General features: G+C 36.6%; 1 protein-coding gene across 1 annotated transcript; it reads right to left on the bottom strand.

Moving 5' to 3' along the window:
- Window positions 1–1180: 1180 nt before the first annotated feature.
- Window positions 1181–6223, bottom strand: LOC139898723 (pentatricopeptide repeat-containing protein At1g80270, mitochondrial-like). The gene is made up of 3 exons (XM_071881491.1): window positions 6108–6223; window positions 3247–3754; window positions 1181–2467 (listed from the first exon to the last, which is right to left on the bottom strand). Exons 1-3 carry the CDS (start codon window positions 6140–6142, stop codon window positions 1220–1222), a joined length of 1791 nt encoding a protein of 596 aa, XP_071737592.1. The 5' UTR covers window positions 6143–6223; the 3' UTR covers window positions 1181–1219.
- Between the last annotated feature and the right edge of the window lie 16061 nt (window positions 6224–22284).

Here is a 22284-nt window from a genome sequence, read left to right as displayed (position 1 = left end):
TTTTTCTTAAGTTTTTGTGAGATATAATAATACGATGTGAACTAACAAGAAAATAAAAAAAGAATATATAAAAAGAATAAGAAAACAAGTGAACAATGTTTGTCCAACACTTTGAAACAGAGACACCAAAAGTAACACTGAAAGGGTGTCAGTAATGGTCAGTTTTTGATGTCGGTTGGAAAGTGGTGCCAAAACTAATAGGCAATACCTTGTGCTCTAATATTCTTCACTGAAATTCTCACATTTTACTAAATAACTAGTCCGAGCAGCCCGCGCGTTGCGGCGGGGGGCTTTCGGCCTGCATGTTCGTATTTTACGTAGCATTATGTATGTACAGAGTGACAAACGGCTCATATGTTAAGACCCGTTTAGATGTCGTTGTGGTTAGCGTTTTTGAAAAAGTATCCGTTTCGAACGTAGTTAGTCTCGTTTTGTTCGTAAATTTATTTTAAGTTTAATGGTAGCAGCGGTGGAAATTAATTCGTGATGAGTAGGAAGATAGGGCACGTTGAAGTTTATGGTGAGTTTTTATTTTTGATTTAAATAAAAAATTGAAGTTACGCTTTTAACTCCTGTAGAATTTAAGAGTTCAATATAGTTGAGGGGGCAAAGTGAAAATTCAAGTGTGAAACCAATGGGTGAAACGCCATTTTTTTGGCTTGGGACGACATCCAACTCCATGACAATATATATATATATATATATATATATAGTAAAGTAAAGTAATAGTAACTAAACACGGTATAAACTCAGTAAATAATAGTCGATCATGAAAGTTAGAACGAAAATTTTGTGGAACGAAAAAATTATCTAATACCTAATGTGAATGAATTAATTTTTTTTCCACACTATCTGATTAGTTCACGAACGTGAACCCGTCTTAACACAAGGCTTCCATACCGTTCGGGCAATGCATAGAGAAACAATAACATTATGAGTATTTCAATAGTCTCGTAATAAAGAGGTATAAACACATATAATCAGATGGTTCAAATCTCAATAACACCATATTTTGGGTTGACTAGGAAAAGGGATAAGAAACAATCACGGAATAAGCCGGTTACTCGGGCGTATATCAGAACAGAACAGGGATAATCTTATCTGAAAATCCTAATATCTAGACAGCTTTCAGATTCAATACACCTAAGTTAAAAAAAAAAAAAAAAAAACAAAAAAAAAAAAAAAAAAACAAATAATTAAAATTGTGACAGTTACTTTGTTAATCAAGCAAATCAGAAACTGCAGTCTTCTTAAACGCATCCACCTGATCCAACTGTCCGACCAACAATTTACTCGCGAAAACATTATCAGCCTTCAACCTATCTCTAAACCCATAAGCCGGAACTTTAGCATTTATATACGCCTGCAGAAGAGAATTATACATCCTATACGTTGATGTATAACCATCTTTTCTCATCCTATGAAATATTTCTTCTGCATTATCTACATCTCCTCGCTTAGCATACTCGTCCAAAATCATCATATAAGTTACAAAAAACGGTTTCACGTTCATCTTCTGCGAATCATTATTCAAAATCGAATCAGCTTTTTCAATCTCCCCTGATTCTAAGTAAAATTTGACTAAAGCATCCCAAGTCAACGGCCCAAATCGACAACCACTATCACTCATTCGTTTTACAAGATCTTTTCCCTTATCTAACATCTTATTATCAGCATATACTTTTAACATAGTAGCGTAATTCTTAGCCGAAAGTTTTTCCCATTTCTTTGACATTTGGTCAAACACGGCCTCGGCTGAGTCAACGTCCTTTAGTTTTCCGAAAGCCTCGATAGCTGTCGTGCATTCTTTCAAACGGGGATTCGGTTCACATGTCCCCCAAACTCTTTTAACATCATCCAAGCTTCCAAGTAACGCATAAAGTGAAAGTAAAGACGAAAATGCCCTTCGGTTTACATTCAAATTACTTCCTTCTATTTCCTTCAGAACCATTATTGCTTTTTCCATCACGCCTCCGAAAATATATTGTCGAGCTAAAACCGCTTGTATTCTTAAATCAGGTTCAAGCCCCTCAGATTTCATAGTTTCAAGAACTCGTTCCATCCCAATAAGGTCATTGGACTCGCCTTTAGCTTCTATCAATAATTTGTATGTGAAGAGTGACGGTTTTAAGTTTTCTTTTCTCATTAATAATAGTACATCGGCTATTTTTCTCTTGTCGGTTCGCTTGTACAAAAGGAGCAACTGGTTACACGTAAACGCGGTAACAGGTAGCTTGAGGTCTTTCATTTTATTAAAAATTTGCTCTGCTTTTTTCGTGTTGGCTTGGAGTACAGCATTAGCTAACAAGGTTCCATAGACAAATTCACCTCTAAAAGATTTTGGGATTAGGTCAAAATAGCTTTCTGCTTTCTGAATCCCACGCATTTTGGCAATAAAATCGATGCGAGAAGCATAATCTCTTTCTCCAAATTCGATCTTTTCTTGTGATTCTAACCATTTTAAGATCTGGAAAAAAAATAAAGTAAATTAACTCATAGACAAGATAAAAACATAGTAATTGTACAAATACAAAGAAAATACAGAAATTGTGTTCATTCATCAAATAAAGAGTAACCATTTAAAAAAAAAAAAAACGGTTGCAAGACTTTTAGGCATTAAACACAAGGTTGAAAATTACGCGAGACGGGTTCGAGACGGTAGGACCTTAAAACGTCGTAACGACAATACGGGGTCGAGACGGATGTTGACCAACGTTCACTTTTTATATAGATTTCAAACAAAAACATTTCAAACATAAATATTTCAAAGTAAACAGAGATATTTCCCTTTAACTTGAAATATTTATGTTTGAAATCTTTATTTTTGAAATTTATTTAAATAGTCAACGTTGGTCAACATCCGTCTCGACCCCGTCTCGGCCTTTTTTTACCGTCTCGATGTTGCTGACCGTCTTTTTGGCGTTGTTGACCTTTTTTTAACCGTTGACCTTTTTTTAACCGTTTCTAAGTTCGTTGCAACGGTAGCATGGTAAAATCGTTGCGACGCCCGTCTCGTCTGTTTTTTACAACACTGATTAAACATACACTTTGGGTGACTTTAAACTAGTTTGACCCGGTTTCCTTTAAAAAACATGATAGGATATAGATTAAATCAACCCTTTTACGAGTAAATGGGTTGAAATTCCCAAATCTGTGACTATTATTTAGATTATTCACATCACAAGCATCACTTCGAAACACCCCAAAAAGGCAACATGCACGAATAACTTGATTATATTAACGAACCTGCAAACCTTTCCCATACATCTTCCTCCGCCGGAGCTCGAAAATCGCATTTGATATCTCCGATCTAGACAAATCATGCCCATCTTCAACCCACTTATCTAGAGATTTTTCAATTTTCGTTGATGTAGAATTAACGATAACGTTAAACAATCCTAAAGAACCTCTTTTGCCTTCACCGTTATTTTTCCCTGCCTGTTCTCCAAGCTCATTTTCAAATTCAGACAATTCAGATTCAGACAATTCAGCATTAGAAGCCAGTTTAGTATCAAGTTCATCCATCAAGACATCATTTTTCTCCGCAATGTTTTCGGTTCCAGCTAGTGACGAAAAACTTAGACTCCCCTTAAAAAAGTTTTGAGTTCGGACCGAAAATGTCTTTAAAAGTCGGGAAGCATGAGATATATGTGGTGTAGGGCCACCAGACACACCATATGGTATGTAACTAGAACTTGTTGGTTCAAATTTAGTAGTGCAAGCACGAAACGTTACAGATGAAACAGGTTGGCACCTGAAAATCAAATACAATATAGCTAAGCGATTTCAATGCATAACAAAAACAGTTGAAAACCATGAATGAAATGTTCGCAAAAGCTTGATGTATAGTCATGACGAAAACTGTGATTTTTGAGCACCTTAAGAATAGTGTTTATTTTTGCTTGAATAAGACACAGAACGCATATTACATATTACATAAATATACAAAAGCAAACAAGCTGAAATAATTGTACAGAAAAAATTCTCTACTGGTGTGCTTTACTTATTGATCAGTACAGTTCTTAATTCAGGAAGTAAAATTGTTGTTTCTTTGTCACTTAATCTGCCACTTAATTTGAAATTTGGTCTGTTTCCAGGATACATGAAATCAGACACCCCTTACACGATAAGAGGCAAATAGAAACATAGGCAAATTTAGAAAAAATGTAAACAACCCTGAAGTGTCACTATTAAAATGTAACTAATAACGATTCGAGAACTTGCGGGCATAGCCCAACGGTTCCCCCTATGTACTTTGTGTCATGGGACAGGGAAAGGTCATGGGTTCGATCCTTAAGGATGACATGATATTCTTTTTTTTTTTTTTTTTTTTTTTGGCAAAAAGAGAAAATATATTAATTTTGAGAAAACATACAAGGCCTGGAGATTGCCAAAGCCCAACACAAAATACAAACAAGCATCCAAAACACTAACAAATACAACCAACAATCAAGAACTAATGAGCAATCTATCACCACAAACACTCAAATTCCACATACTAGCAACCCTTCTAACACCTTTAGAACTCTTGATCCTGAAAGTGGTCAATTTAAGACGAATATAGCTTTGAATAATATGGACTAAATCCACCACAGTTCTACTCTTATGCCTGAAAATTCTCGCATTTCTTTCCTGCCATATGTAATATACACAGGCTGCAAACATCAACCTATTCAAAATATTCCAAATATGCTTTGAAATAGGATACTGACTAATGCACTGGATGATCCCTGTGAACTGATTAGGGAGACCTTTAAACACCAATTTATCTTTCAAACAAACCCAAACTTTCTTGCTATAATCACATTGAAAAAAAAGATGATTAACTGAATCAACACTCTTAGAACAAAAAATGCAGGACAAGGATTGAGCAGGGTACCATTTTTGAATCCTGTCTTGAGTGTTCAGTCTATTCCTCTGAGCCAACCAAACTACAAAAGCATGTTTAGGATCACAAAACGAAAACCATATCACATGGTGCCAATCCACAACATCTTTATTACTTCTCATATCATACCAGACTTGTTTAGAAGAAAATGGGACATTTTTGTTGTCATTTGCAATCCAATAAAACTCCTCTTTACCATTAACATTGCAAATACCTACATGAGGCTTGATCTTATCTCTTAAGCTCAACAAATGATTCCACCCCCAGCTATCCAAACAGTTACTTTGAACATCCCAATTACTGCAATCCTTTAATTTTACAATATTGACCCATTTGCCCCAAAGAGTGTCTTTTTGGGCAATAATTCTCCACAGATTTTTAATAACCAATACCTCATTCCATTCCCTAAGATTTTTAAGACCTAATCCACCTTGATCTTTAGGCACGACATGATATTCTTTAAAACAATTGAACAGCAATAATGGTGGTATATATTGACCCTATAGGGAGATTTTACCGGATTCGTTCATGGACCTCTACCCAGGAACACTGCCCGAATGGATGTGTTTCCGGGTACCGTCGATCGGGTTCGGGTTTCCGCCCGAACGTGTGTGAGAGGGTCGTTATAAATGATCTATTGATGCCCAAAAATCGCCGTTCAAAAAAAAATAACGATTCGAGTTTTCCTGATAAGTTGGGGTTGAACAAAACTTAAAATGATCGCATAATAAAATCGCTGTAAGAAAGCTTATTATTATCCTCAAGATAAAATTAACATATTCCTAGGTTAAGTAGTTTCAGATTGCATCTTTAAGTGCTTATAGCTTAAACAGTGTGTTCAAAATAGGCATTAGTCCATCAGAAGTATTAATAATCACCACTCCCAAACTAATTAATTACGATCATTTATAACTTATTTCACATTAAATCATTGGACATGTTCACTACATCCGAAACAGAAACATACAATTTGGTAGAACATGACAAGTAACTAGATTACTTTGAAAGAAAGCAATAGAATATAATAAGAGTAACAATAAATAATGCTATAACTAAATTACACTTTGTAGCAAGGATCAAACAAAACAATACAAACTCCAATATCATATTTTCAGCATATAATGTAACAATTAATAATTGAATTTAGGTTTTAATAAAAATGAAACATAATAAAATCAATTTGCGGGTATTATTTCAATTGGAAGAGATGAGAAATTACTTGATGCGAGCAGAAGCTTTACGAATTGCTAACATTATTATGATAATGATAATTACTTAATTGAATGTTGAAACTTGAGATTCGGAAATTATGGTGATATACGAGTAGAGAAAAATGTAATCAGAAATTATACAAGTATAAAACCCTTTTTGCTCTTAAACCACTAAAATGGAACTTCCTTGCTTTGCTTAGATAAAAACGAGACCCGGAATCCCCGCTCAGCCCGCACGATGCTGCTAAATTTTTCGGTTGCGGTTTATATTTAAAGTAGTGTCATGTATTTTGATGAAAACGGCTCATTTGTTAAGCTCCGTTTTAGATGTGGTTGTATTTAATGTTTTTAAAAAAATGTCCGTTTCGAACATAAGTAGTTTCATTTTGTTCGTAAAATTATTTCGAGTTTTCTGAAAATTTTAACTCGCGTCGAGAAAGGAGATATAGCCCGTTAAAAATTTAAATGGAGTTTGTTTATGGTCTTAAAATAAATTAGTAATTTTACATTTTTGACCCCTGTAAAATTTGCTAATTGTAGTGTAGTTGAGGGGTGGATATGGATAATGTGTGAGTGGTGTCGTTTTTGTCCGCGTAAAATGACCAAAATTTGATAGGCAATTAGTGTATAGGATTATTAATAATAATAATAATAATAATAATAATAATAATAATAATTAATGAATAAATTATTATGTATCTATCTATATCTATATACTTATATAAAAAAAAGATTTATTTAGCTTACTTGTCAACAAAATCATTTTTAAGGGGTTAATGACAAATGAAATTTATACTTGTCAAATTCTCAATGATTGTGATTAAAATCCATTAAATAAATGATTAATAACAATATTAGAGAATAAAGAAATTAATAAAAAAATGAGAGCAATTAGTACGGGTAATTCTAAGAGATCGTTGTAACTAACTAATAATTAAAAATATGCTTAATTATAGTAGAACATATATATCCTTAAAACAATTCACGAGTAAAATATAATTTTTTTAAGAAAAAAAAAGTAAACAGCCCCTTACTCTATAGCAAGTCATATAACTTATTTACCACTTGTGAATTAGTAGACCACTTACGATACATATTCATTATTGTGTCGTTATTCATATATATCTCATTATTATGAACCAAGATCGCTAGAGAAAAAAAATTATGTTTTTATGTAACTAATCTTCAAACAGAGTTCGAGTAGCCGTGCCTACGCACGGGCTCAAAAACTAGTTAATTTATATAATATATAAATATAAATTTTGTAGTGACCCGAACTTTTCCATGTTTATATATATTAATTGAGATTGATATTTACATGATTAAATGTTTCCAACATGTTAAGCAATCAAACTTGTTAAGACTTGATTAATTGAAATATGTTTCATATAGACAATTGACCACCCAAGTTGACCGGTGATTCACGAACGTTAAAACTTGTAAAAACTATATGATGACATATATATGGATATATATATAGTTAACATGATACTATGATAAGTAAACATATCATTAAGTATATTAACAATGAACTACATATGTAAAAACAAGACTACTAACTTAATGATTTTTAAACGAGACATATATGTAACGATTATCGTTGTAAAGACATTTAATGTATATATATCATATTAAGAGATATTCATACATGATAATATCATGATAATATAATAATTTAAAATCTCATTTGATATTATAAACATTGGGTTAACAACATTTAACAAGATCGTTAACCTAAAGGTTTCAAAACAACACTTACATGTAACGACTAATGATGACTTAACGACTCGGTTAAAATGTATATACATGTAGTGTTTTAATATGTATTTATACACTTTTGAAAGACTTCAATACACTTATCAAAATACTTCTACTTAACAAAAATGCTTACAATTACATCCTCGTTCAGTTTCATCAACAATTCTACTCGTATGCACCCGTATTCGTACTCGTACAATACACAGCTTTTAGATGTATGTACTATTGGTATATACACTCCAATGATCAGCTCTTAGCAGCCCATGTGAGTCACCTAACACATGTGGGAACCATCATTTGGCAACTAGCATGAAATATCTCATAAAATTACAAAAATATGAGTAATCATTCATGACTTATTTACATGGAAACAAAATTACATATCCTTTATATCTAATCCATACACCAACGACCAAAAACACCTACAAACACTTTCATTCTTCAATTTTCTTCATCTAATTGATCTCTCTCAAGTTCTATCTTCAAGTTCTAAGTGTTCTTCATAAATTCTACAAGTTCTAGTTACATAAAATCAAGAATACTTTCAAGTTTGCTAGCTCACTTCCAATCTTGTAAGGTGATCATCCAACCTCAAGAAATCTTTGTTTCTTATAGTAGGTTATCATTCTAATACAAGGTAATAATCATATTCAAACTTTGGTTCAATTTCTATAACTATAACAATCTTATTTCAAGTGATGATCTTACTTGAACTTGTTTCCGTGTCATGATTCTGCTTCAAGAACTTCGAGCCATCCAAGGATCCGTTGAAGCTAGATCCATTTTTCTCTTTTCCAGTAGGTTTATCCAAGTAACTTAAGGTAGTAATGATGTTCATAACATCATTCGATTCATACATATAAAGCTATCTCATTCGAAGGTTTAAACTTGTAATCACTAGAACATAGTTTAGTTAATTCTAAACTTGTTCGCAAACAAAAGTTAATCCTTCTAACTTGACTTTTAAAATCAACTAAACACATGTTCTATATCTATATGATATGCTAACTTAATGATTTAAAACCTGGAGACACGAAAAACACCGTAAAACCGGATTTACGCCGTCGTAGTAACACCGCGGGCTGTTTTGGGTTAGTTAATTAAAAACTATGATAAACTTTGATTTAAAAGTTGTTATTCTGAGAAAATGATTTTTATTATGAACATGAAACTATATCCAAAAATTATAGTTAAACTCAAAGTGGAAGTATGTTTTCTAAAATGGTCATCTAGACGTCGTTCTTTCGACTGAAATGACTACCTTTACAAAAACGACTTGTAACTTATTTTTCCGACTATAAACCTATACTTTTTCTGTTTAGATTCATAAAATAGAGTTCAATATGAAACCATAGCAATTTGATTCACTCAAAACGGATTTAAAATGAAGAAGTTATGGGTAAAACAAGATTGAATAATTTTTCTCATTTTAGCTACGTGAAAATTGGTAACAAATCTATTCCAACCATAACTTAATCAACTTGTATTGTATATTATGTAATCTTGAGATACCATAGACACGTATACAATGTTTCGACCTATCATGTCGACACATCTATATATATTTCGGAACAACCATAGACACTCTATATGTGAATGTTGGAGTTAGCTATACAGGGTTGAGGTTGATTCCAAAATATATATAGTTTGAGTTGTGATCAATACTGAGATACGTATACACTGGGTCGTGGATTGATTCAAGATAATATTTATCGATTTATTTCTGTACATCTAACTGTGGACAACTAGTTGTAGGTTACTAACGAGGACAGCTGACTTAATAAACTTAAAACATCAAAATTTATTAAAAGTGTTGTAAATATATTTTGAACATACTTTGATATATATGTATATATTGTTATAGGTTCGTGAATCAACCAGTGGCCAAGTCTTACTTCTCGACGAAGTAAAAATCTGTGAAAGTGATTTATAGTCCCACTTTTAAAATCTAATATTTTTGGGATGAGAATACATGCAGGTTTTATAAATGATTTACAAAATAGACACAAGTACGTGAAACTACATTCTATGGTTGAATTATCGAAATTGAATATGCCCTTTTTATTAAGTCTGGTAATCTAAGAATTAGGGAACAGACACCCTAATTGACGCGAATCCTAAAGATAGATCTATTGGGCCTAACAAACCCCATCCAAAGTACCGGATGCTTTAGTACTTCGAAATTTATATCATATCCGAAGGGTGTCCCGGAATGATGGGGATATTCTTATATATATGCATCTTGTTAATGTCGGTTACCAGGTGTTCACCATATGAATGATTTTTTATCTCTATGTACGGGATGTGTATTGAAATATGAAATCTTGTGGTCTATTGTTACGATTTGATATATATAGGTTAAACCTATAACTCACCAACATTTTTGTTGACGTTTTAAGCATGTTTATTCTCAGGTGATTATTAAGAGCTTCCGCTATCGCATACTTAAATTGTAACAACCCAAACCATACCGCGTATAAAACCCCGTTAAATTTCATGACAAAAAAAAAACTTTTGCTGACTGACCCAGTTGCGCGGCGCGCCAACAGGTTGCGCGGCGCGCAGAACCTGTCTGGCAGCCCGCTGTCCCGTTTTACTTAAAATGCCAAAATGTTTGACCCGTTCCCGACGTTTTTAGCCAAAACGCTTTTAACCATGAATTCATACATATAAAACTAACACGTTTAATTAATAAAATTAAGTTTACGAAGCGGGTCCCACAACGACCCATTTTACCACCTTAAGTACCGAAATACAATATTTGACCAAAAGACTTTAATGCAATACAAAGCCGAGCATGGCGATTGGGGATACGCTACCCAATCCTAAATGATCCAAAAGCAAGTCACTAAAGCAACTATGCACGTCTTCTAGTCCTCGCGCTTACCCGAGCCACCATATCCGCATGCGATCTATAAAAAGAGTCAACAACGAGAGGGTAAGCTAATGCTTAGTGAATGATAACATACTACATACATATATATGTATAAAATGAATACGCCACACAAACAAATACCGCATACCGGGGCATCCAAGTATAAAGCATCTACACTAAGCATACCGTACGATCTAAGCAACGAGCTAAAGATACAACACAAAAGATAGTCCATCAACGACAAAGTAAACATCGCCAAATAGCTACACCCGGAGGGTTAGCTACAACACAACAACACATTAATATATATATATAACAATATAAACGAACAAGGTTAACCCCTTAACCTCAAACACACGAACATTGGCCGAACAACCCGAGCCTTGTGAATTCGCACAACCCAAAATTCACTTCTCAACCATAAGATGACCGAACAACCCGAGTCATCATGAATCCGCACTACCCGAGATTCATTACCTCCAATAAGGTGACCGAACAACCCGAGTCACCATGAATCCGCACTACCCGAGATTCATTTCACAATACTAAAACCCACGGTCACGGGATTATAAAATCCACCATACAACCATATCAACCCTTCGCCATTAGGGTTATAACAACCAAATCACAACCAAGTGTGATAACGTGCACACAAACGTGTACTTCGCCAAAGATGGTCAACCAAGACGCACAAACGTGCCAATTGGACTCATACACAAGTCCTTCAAATCCACCTATATGTGAAGTGAGCTCTATAACCGAGAATCACTTCACCCGACCCGCACCCATCCTACACATACATATGCATATAGGATATTATCACTCACTTGAAGTCTTGAAGAAAGCTTCCAAGTAAACCGCAACTCGCCAATGGAAAATACCTATTCCATTATCACAAATACCACAACACAATTAGATTGGATTCACAAATTAACCCAATTCGTCACTTAGTGCCATTTCGACCCAAATGCACTTCCAAGCACAAACCGTACCCAAACCAACCAATAATCACTAACACAAGTGAGAATGGTCATAATATGCCAATTAAACCCGAACTCAAGTGTTAAACACGTGTCATACCCATTTTGACACTTAAACCCTAATTTTGACCCATAAAGGCCAAAATCTCATCCTTTACAAGTTTTGACACCAAAACACATTTAACTCGGTTCTATACTTCAACTTAATCCATTTTAAGTTTATAAACCTCATTAAATCGCCAATCGGGTCATAGTCACCACCAAACCCTAATTTGACCCAAAGTCAAAGTTAGTCAACCAAACAACCTCCAATGGGTTCCAATACTTCCATAATCGCTAACTAAAGTGATTAAACTAAATTTCAAGTTCTAAACATGGCCAATTGTTCACCAACCCAAAATCCACCAACAATTAACAATAAACCCGATTACTAGCATCACTAAACCCATTTCATCACCTAAAAGGGTATTACAACAAATTAACTCAAAACCCTAACTTGAATATCAAATCAAATAGATGAAATTCGGAGTTTGAGCTTACCAATACTATCACCGCGTAGCCGAGAACGAAAGGAACAACTTTAAAACCCGAGACTTTGATCGATTCGAGCTTCTTCTTCCCCAAAACCTCAAATCTCTCTCTAGACCTCTCTCTCTCTCTCTCTCTAAGAATGGATGAGGATGATGAATGGATGTGAAATGATCCAAAGTTGGATCTAAACCAACTGATAATGCCCACAAATCCGGCCCCATGTGAAATTACTCAAATACCCTTCATTTAAAATAAATAAAACAAGATAGGTTCTGTCAGCGCGTTTGCGCGGCGCGCAGATTGACAGATTCAGCTCTTTTCCAATTTTAATATATATAAATATTCAACGAAGCCCGATCTCATATGCCTTTAATAAACAAGTATACAAAATAAATATTCGGGTCTTACAACTCTCCCCCACTTAAACTCGATCACGTCCTCGTGATCCTCATCACTTAACCAAACAGACCTCACCCTACGGTCCTCGACATAAGTCTCAATCCGACTTCCTAAGCAATTCTTTCCAACGAATCGCCTTCCACAACTAAATCGTCACCCGCGACTTCTCAAGTCCACAATCCGAGCACTAAAACCATGCTCCTACCCTAACATCGGGAAAACTCAACTAACCTCGTACCGAGATATCATTCCCTTAGCGTACTATTACCGAGTACAACGCTCAAAGCAACCAAGCCTCAACCTAGGGTCAACAACCCGAAACGATGAAACCGAACCAAACGAATCCTTACGGATATCACCTAATCATTAAACATCCCTTGTAGTGCGCAATACGACCAATACGCAACTACCGTAGCAATACAATCCAATGGTTAGAAACCGATAGCGCCCAAAACGGCTATGGGAACGCAAATCCCAAGGGGTACGAAATCATCTATCGTCACACCCGTAACAAACATGTGAGCGAAATACGGCTATCGCACCACTAATCATACCACATGGTCCTCACGACCCCACCATCGACGCATAAAACGACCGATAGTTCCCACAACATGGTCCTCACGACCCCACCATTGGTGTATCAAACAACCAATAGATTACAACTCAACATGGCCGAAACAACCCGAGCCAAAACACATATGGAGGATGGTCGAAACAACCCGAACCTTAGTGAATTCGCACAACCCGAAATCCACCAACCCAATCCATATATCTCACAACGACATGACCGCAAAACCCGAGTCATCGTGAATACGCGCAAACCGATATTCACTACTACCGCCACATAGTATAACCGAGGATGGCCGTACAACCCGAACCTTAGTGAATCCGAACTACCCGACATTCACTACCTCAAACTATGAGCCCAACCAACAGGGACATTCGTACTACCCGAAATATTGTGAATACGAACAACCCGATATTCACGTCCCACAACACAACCCTCTTGATGAAATCAGCGGACCCCGAAGGTCATGCTCCACCAATCTCAATATCGGATGAAGTCAGCGGACCCGAAGATCATGCTTCACCGATCTCAATACCGGATGAATTCAGCGGACCCGAAGATCATGCTTCACCGATCTCAACACCACGCTCATGACGAAGTCAGCGGACCCTAAAGATCATGCTCCATCAATCACGTACTCCCATGATGAAGTCAGCGGACCCTAAAGATCATGCTCCATCACGCAACCATACTATAATGAAGTCAGCGGACCCCGAAAGTCATGCTTCATTAATCATCAATACCACGATGAAGTCAGCGGACCCCGAAGGTCATGCTTCATCAACTACATACCATAATCGAGCAAAAACCACCTATATCAAACATAGGCACCGAACAAGAATTCTCCAAAAGAGAACCTGACACACACCTTCCTTAACCGAAGGATTTCACCTTGCTCACCAAACACGTCCATTATCTCTCAACGAGATTTACCACATTACCGCCTCGGTGGGATTCCAATCCAAACCATAAGTACAATTTATCCGAAATCGCACTCTACCACGAATCGACCCAAAACTAGGTCTCGGTAAAAAAATTCCAGATCTACCAAAATCATCATCCGAAATATCACACTAACACTTTCCTCGCGCAGGAGTGCGACTCCCCCACTTGGAAACACGTTCCTATATCACAACTCGTACACCCGTACGATGCTACCAAAGGTAGACTTTACCAACAATTGGGTACACACGACCCATCACCACACCTTGCTCTAACCTTGAGCACACGAAGGATTTCAATCAATCCTTAAACACTTCGAACGAAAAGTGTACCAAGATTACACAAACCATACCCTCGCAATTATCCAATTGCTTTAGTTTGTCAAGTTTCACCTAGTCACTCATGTACCTACGGGTTTCTCCCGGTACCCTAAGTACAATGTAACCACAACACAATCGGAGTCGACACCACGCTAGTAGGTATAAAAGAGGCACCTAATGTCGCGTCATAAAGACTCCATTACCAACACACATCGAGATTTTAAACACTCGGCCTCAAAGGTTCCAATCACCCGACGAACCTCATGGTTCATCACTTCAACACCAAAAGCGAACACGCGCTAAACAATCGAACACCAAAACCATTTCCGTGGCTTGGTAGTAACATTCCCCAAATACTAAGGAATGCTTGGTTACACCAAGTCTTACGCCCTTCGTCCAACAACCAAACATCACCATAGGGTACTTCCGTTAGGAACGTCACCCTTAACCATAACATGCAAATCACTATGCAATTAACAAGTCCGAACATAAACGCCACATAAATAAATATTCAAAGACATATTTATCAAAACGAAACGTACCTCAACGTCTCCTTGCGGCATTCGCCGCCGCCAACTCGGGACAATCCGGCTTGCGATGTCCCTCTTTATGACAATAGTAGCACATTCCGCCTTCACTTCTCGGCATCGTGCATTCCCACAACTTGTGACCCCTAACGCCACAATTGAAACATCTAGGCGCACGAGATTCCACCGCGCCCTTTACCACTTTACTCGTACTCGCACTCGGACCCTTAGTCCTCTTACTCGGAGCACCATAAGAAACAACCCTTCCCTCACTTGAAGGTTCGCCCTTTTTCGATCGCGTATAAGACTCGAAACCTCTAGCCACCGCAAATAACTCCGCAAACGACTTCGCGTAACCCCGGCTAATTTTGCTTTTCAAGTCATCGCTCAAAGTTCGATAGAAATCCTCCATCAACAAACGATCGTTCCCCAAATATTCCGGGCAAAAACGAGCCTTCGACATAAAAGTCGTCTTTAAAGTATTCAAGTCCATAGAACCCTGTTGCAAATTTCGCAACTCACAACGCAATTCCGATAAATTGGCTGAAGTTCAGAACTCCTCGAAGAATTCCTCCTTAAATTCGTCCCACGATAACGTCATAAACGTTTCACCACCGACAAGATCAATCTTGCCATCCAACCAATCCTTCGCCCTACCCCGCAACAAACTAGTAGCGAGTCTCGTCTTTTTCTCGGGAGGGCATTCCATAGTACGAAAACACCCTTCGACATCCGAAACCCAAGTCGTACTCACCAAAGGATCCGGTTTCCCATCATACATCGGGGGTCTAGTCCTCATGAAGCTCTTAAGACAACGCTCCATTTCACCCCTATTTTGGAATTCGGAATACTTCCCATCCATTTCTTCTCGAAACGCTCTCATTTGCTCCGCAACGGCGGCCGCAACTCTAGCGTTAAATTCCGTGTCATTCGTCTCGGTCTCGTTTCGCGTCGTCATTCTAAGGAATGCAAAACGATTAGTCCACGCACGTATAAAACGACACGCACAACACCACCCCATCTTGCTAAACACTCGTCGTACATCACTTGTTAGACACGATTTGCACCCGTAATAAGGTCTGCAAGTTCTTATTACGCACGCACGCCGCATCGACTCGTTAGTACAACGACCGCCTCGCTCGATGCTATAAACAAACACAAACAAAATTCTACGCGATAGAAGCACACGCGAGAATTACCCCACAACACAAATAATATATTAATAATATCCGCATTACTAATATAAACGTTAGTCAACCTATAAACAAGGCACTAACTAAACCCGTTCCTGACCCGTAATCCTACAAGTCCCGCAACAAATTACGCGCACACAAAAGTCTAAGTCTAGGCACTTATCTCAAGTCACCTAAATCCCTTAGACCATGTTCTGATACCACTTGTAACAACCCAAACCATACCGCGTATAAAACCCCGTTAAATTTCATGACAAAAAAATTTTTTTTGCTGACTGACCCAGTTGCGCGGCGCGCCAACAGGTTGCGCGGCGTGCAGAACCTGTCTGGTAGCCCGCTGTCCCGTTTTACTTAAAATGCCAAAATGTTTGACCCGTTCCCGACGTTTTTAGCCAAAACGCTTTTAACCATGAATTCATACATATAAAACTAACACGTTTAATTAATAAAATTAAGTTTACGAAGCGGGTCCCACAACGACCCATTTTACCACCTTAAGTACCGAAATACAATATTTGACCAAAAGACTTTAATGCAATACAAAGCCGAGCATGGCGATTGGGGATACGCTACCCAATCCTAAAATGATCCAAAAGCAAGTCACTAAAGCAACTATGCACGTCTTCTAGTCCTCGCGCTTACCCGAGCCACCATATCCGCATGCGATCTATAAAAAGAGTCAACAACGAGAGGGTAAGCTAATGTTTAGTGAATGATAACATACTACATACATATATATGTATAAAATGAATACGCCACACAAACAAATACCGCATACCGGGGCATCCAAGTATAAAGCATCTACACTAAGCATACCGTACGATCTAAGCAACGAGCTAAAGATACAACACAAAAGATAGTCCATCAACGACAAAGTAAACATCGCCAAATAGCTACACCCGGAGGGTTAGCTACAACACAACAACACATTAATATATATATAACAATATAAACGAACAAGGTTAACCCCTTAACCTCAAACACACGAACATTGGCCGAACAACCCGAGCCTTGTGAATTCGCACAACCCGAAATTCACTTCTCAACCATAAGATGACCGAACAACCCGAGTCATCATGAATCCGCACTACCCGAGATTCATTACCTCCAATAAGGTGACCGAACAACCCGAGTCACCATGAATCCGCACTACCCGAGATTCATTTCACAATACTAAAACCCACGGTCACGGGATTATAAAATCCACCATACAACCATATCAACCCTTCGCCATTAGGGTTATAACAACCAAATCACAACCAAGTGTGATAACGTGCACACAAACGTGTACTTCGCCAAAGATGGTCAACCAAGACACACAAACGTGCCAATTGGACTCATACACAAGTCCTTCAAATCCACCTATATGTGAAGTGAGCTCTATAACCGAGAATCACTTCACCCGACCCGCACCCATCCTACACATACATATGCATATAGGATATTATCACTCACTTGAAGTCTTGAAGAAAGCTTCCAAGTAAACCGCAACTCGCCAATGGAAAATACCTATTCCATTATCACAAATACCACAACACAATTAGATTGGATTCACAAATTAACCCAATTCGTCACTTAGTGCCATTTCGACCCAAATGCACTTCCAAGCACAAACCGTACCCAAACCAACCAATAATCACTAACACAAGTGAGAATGGTCATAATATGCCAATTAAACCCGAACTCAAGTGTTAAACACGTGTCATACCCATTTTGACACTTAAACCCTAATTTTGACCCATAAAGGCCAAAATCTCATCCTTTACAAGTTTTGACACCAAAACACATTTAACTCGGTTCTATACTTCAACTTAATCCATTTTAAGTTTATAAACCTCATTAAATCGCCAATCGGGTCATAGTCACCACCAAACCCTAATTTGACCCAAAGTCAAAGTTAGTCAACCAAACAACCTCCAATGGGTTCCAATACTTCCATAATCGCTAACTAAAGTGATTAAACTAAATTTCAAGTTCTAAACATGGCCAATTGTTCACCAACCCAAAATCCACCAACAATTAACAATAAACCCGATTACTAGCATCACTAAACCCATTTCATCACCTAAAAGGGTATTACAACAAATTAACTCAAAACCCTAACTTGAATATCAAATTAAATAGATGAAATTCGGAGTTTGAGCTTACCAATACTATCACCGCGTAGCCGAGAACGAAAGGAACAACTTTAAAACCCGAGACTTTGATCGATTCGAGCTTCTTCTTCCCCAAAACCTCAAATCTCTCTCTAGACCTCTCTCTCTCTCTCTAAGAATGGATGAGGATGATGAATGGATGTGAAATGATCCAAAGTTGGATCTAAACCAACTGATAATGCCCACAAATCCGGCCCCATGTGAAATTACTCAAATACCCTTCATTTAAAATAAATAAAACAAGATAGGTTCTGTCAGCGCGTTTGCGCGGCGCGCGGCCGCTTTGCGCGGCGCGCATATTGACAGATTCAGCTCTTTTCCAATTTTAATATATATAAATATTCAACGAAGCCCGATCTCATATGCCTTTAATAAACAAGTATACAAAATAAATATTCGGGTCTTACATAAATAAGGACGAGATTTGGAGTCCATGCTTGTATGATATTGTGTAAAAACTGCATTCAAGAAACTTATTTTGTTGTAACATATTTGTATTGTAAACCATTATGTAATGGTCGTGTGTAAACAAGATATTTTAGATTATCATTATTTGATAATCTACGTAAAGCTTTTTAAACCTTTATTGATGAAATAAAGGTTATGGTTTGTTTTAAAATGAATGCAGTCTTTGAAAAACGTCTCATATAGAGGTCAAAACCTCGCAACGAAATCAATTAATATGGAACGTTTTTAATCAATAAGAACGGAACATTTCAGTTGGTATCCGAGCGTTGGTCTTAGAGAACCAGAATTTTGCATTAGTGTGTCTTATCGAGTTTGTTAGGATGCATTAGTGAGTCTGGACTTCGACCGTGTTTACTTGAAAAATGATTGCTTAACAAATTTTGTTGGAAACTATATATTTTTAACATGTGAATATTATGTGATATATTAATCTCTTAACGCGTTTGATATTACGTGATAGATGTCTACCTCTAGAACAAGTCCCATTGACTCACCTAATAATAATGAAGAGTCAAATGTAAATTGGAATGATTCATGGACTGATTCACAAGTTCCCGAAGAGGAACCGGAAGAAGAGTCGGAACCGGAAGAAGAATCGGAACCGGAAGAATAATCGGAACCGGATGAAGAAATAGAACCGGTGGGGGAAATAATAAAACGGTTAAAAATCCTCAACCAACCGACCAAGATTAATTATGGTCAATGGTGTTTCCGCCAAGGAAGCAAAATATTGGGAGGATTACCAATTCTCCGATGAATCGGATTCCGACGAGAATTCCGATGATGTTATAGAAATTACCCCAACTGAATTTAAAAAGGCAAAAGAAAATAATAAAGGAAAGGGCATAAAAATAGAGAAATCTAATTCCAACCCCGATGAACTTTATATGTATCGTCAACCCCCGAAGTCCTTAAGTTGTAACAATGACCCGGGAACCTCTAAACCACCAGGTTTTTCTAAACCAATGTGGAAAATGACGGCTCGTATTAGGGGAACATCATATATCCCTAGAAACTTGGCAAAACGAACCAAAACTGAAGAAGAAGAAACAAGCGAGTCGGAATAAGATAGTTGTATTCGTGTGGTGTAATATATGTAATATAGTGTGCTTATGCTTTATGATATATGTAAAAATTGCTTGTATTAATAAGTATTTTTTTTTTATGAATCTAACTCTTGTCTATTTTACAGTATAAAAACACAAAATGGATAGGCAACCCAATATTTTAAGAGACCTACCCGGAGACATGATTGATGAAATCTTGTCTAGAGTCGGTCAGAATTCTTCGGCACAACTACTTAAGGCGAGATCAGTTTGTAAGACATTCGAAGAACGTTCCAAGAATGCCTTGGTTTATAAAAGGCTTTCGTTCGAAAGATGGGGGATATCACATTGGGAAATCCATAAGTTACGATGTGTTTACTTTGACGCATATATTGCGGGGAACCCAAATGGTATTTTACGCAATGGGTTAAGAAATTATTTTGACTCAATATATCCGAATATTGGACTTCGTGATTTAGAAAAAGCGGCTAACATGCAACATAAAGAAGCATGTTATGCTTACGGATTAGTAATGTTCGCTTCTCACCAAAGTGAGAACAAGAACATCGGGCTACAACTATTAAACAAAATGTTCCCACAAGTGACGGAGTCGGTAATTGGGGTAAGAAATGAGGTTTTTAGATTGTTACGGGACTGTTGAACATTACGTAACCCTCGTCCCTTTGACGACGTTACAACATTCCTTTGACGACGTTACATGGAAACAAAATTACATATCCTTTATATCTAATCCATACACCAACGACCAAAAACACCTACAAACACTTTCATTCTTCAATTTTCTTCATCTAATTGATCTCTCTCAAGTTCTATCTTCAAGTTCTAAGTGTTCTTCATAAATTCTACAAGTTCTAGTTACATAAAATCAAGAATACTTTCAAGTTTGCTAGCTCACTTCCAATCTTGTAAGGTGATCATCCAACCTCAAGAAATCTTTGTTTCTTATAGTAGGTTATCATTCTAATACAAGGTAATAATCATATTCAAACTTTGGTTCAATTTCTATAACTATAACAATCTTATTTCAAGTGATGATCTTACTTGAACTTGTTTCCGTGTCATGATTCTGCTTCAAGAACTTCGAGCCATCCAAGGATCCGTTGAAGCTAGATCCATTTTTCTCTTTTCCAGTAGGTTTATCCAAGGAACTTAAGGTAGTAATGATGTTCATAACATCATTCGATTCATACATATAAAGCTATCTCATTCGAAGGTTTAAACTTGTAATCACTAGAACATAGTTTAGTTAATTCTAAACTTGTTCGCAAACAAAAGTTAATCCTTCTAACTTGACTTTTAAAATCAACTAAACACATGTTCTATATCTATATGATATGCTAACTTAATGATTTAAAACCTGGAGACACGAAAAACACCGTAAAACCGGATTTACGCCGTCGTAGTAACACCGCGGGCTGTTTTGGGTTAGTTAATTAAAAACTATGATAAACTTTGATTTAAAAGTTGTTATTCTGAGAAAATGATTTTTATTATGAACATGAAACTATATCCAAAAATTATAGTTAAACTCAAAGTGGAAGTATGTTTTCTAAAATGGTCATCTAGACGTCGTTCTTTCGACTGAAATGACTACCTTTACAAAAACGACTTGCAACTTATTTTTTCGACTATAAACCTATACTTTTTCTGTTTAGATTCATAAAATAGAGTTCAATATGAAACCATAGCAATTTGATTCACTCAAAACGGATTTAAAATGAAGAAGTTATGGGTAAAACAAGATTGGATAATTTTTCTCATTTTAGCTACGTGAAAATTGGTAACAAATCTATTCCAACCATAACTTAATCAACTTGTATTGTATATTATGTAATCTTGAGATACCATAGACACGTATACAATGTTTCGACCTATCATGTCGACACATCTATATATATTTCGGAACAACCATAGACACTCTATATGTGAATGTTGGAGTTAGCTATACAGGGTTGAGGTTGATTCCAAAATATATATAGTTTGAGTTGTGATCAATACTGAGATACGTATACACTGGGTCGTGGATTGATTCAAGATAATATTTATCGATTTATTTCTGTACATCTAACTGTGGACAACTAGTTGTAGGTTACTAACGAGGACAGCTGACTTAATAAACTTAAAACATCAAAATTTATTAAAAGTGTTGTAAATATATTTTGAACATACTTTGATATATATGTATATATTGTTATAGGTTCGTGAATCAACCAGTGGCCAAGTCTTACTTCTCGACGAAGTAAAAATCTGTGAAAGTGAGTTATAGTCCCACTTTTAAAATCTAATATTTTTGGGATGAGAATACATGCAGGTTTTATAAAGGATTTACAAAATAGACACAAGTACGTGAAACTACATTCTATGGTTGAATTATCGAAATTGAATATGCCCTTTTTATTAA

The sequence above is a fragment of the Rutidosis leptorrhynchoides genome, chromosome 3 (assembly GCF_046630445.1).
Source record: "Rutidosis leptorrhynchoides isolate AG116_Rl617_1_P2 chromosome 3, CSIRO_AGI_Rlap_v1, whole genome shotgun sequence".
NCBI lineage: Eukaryota > Viridiplantae > Streptophyta > Magnoliopsida > Asterales > Asteraceae > Rutidosis > Rutidosis leptorrhynchoides.
The sequence above is the reverse complement of the archived record's forward strand: the minus strand, read 5'-3'. Positions and strand labels throughout refer to the sequence as shown.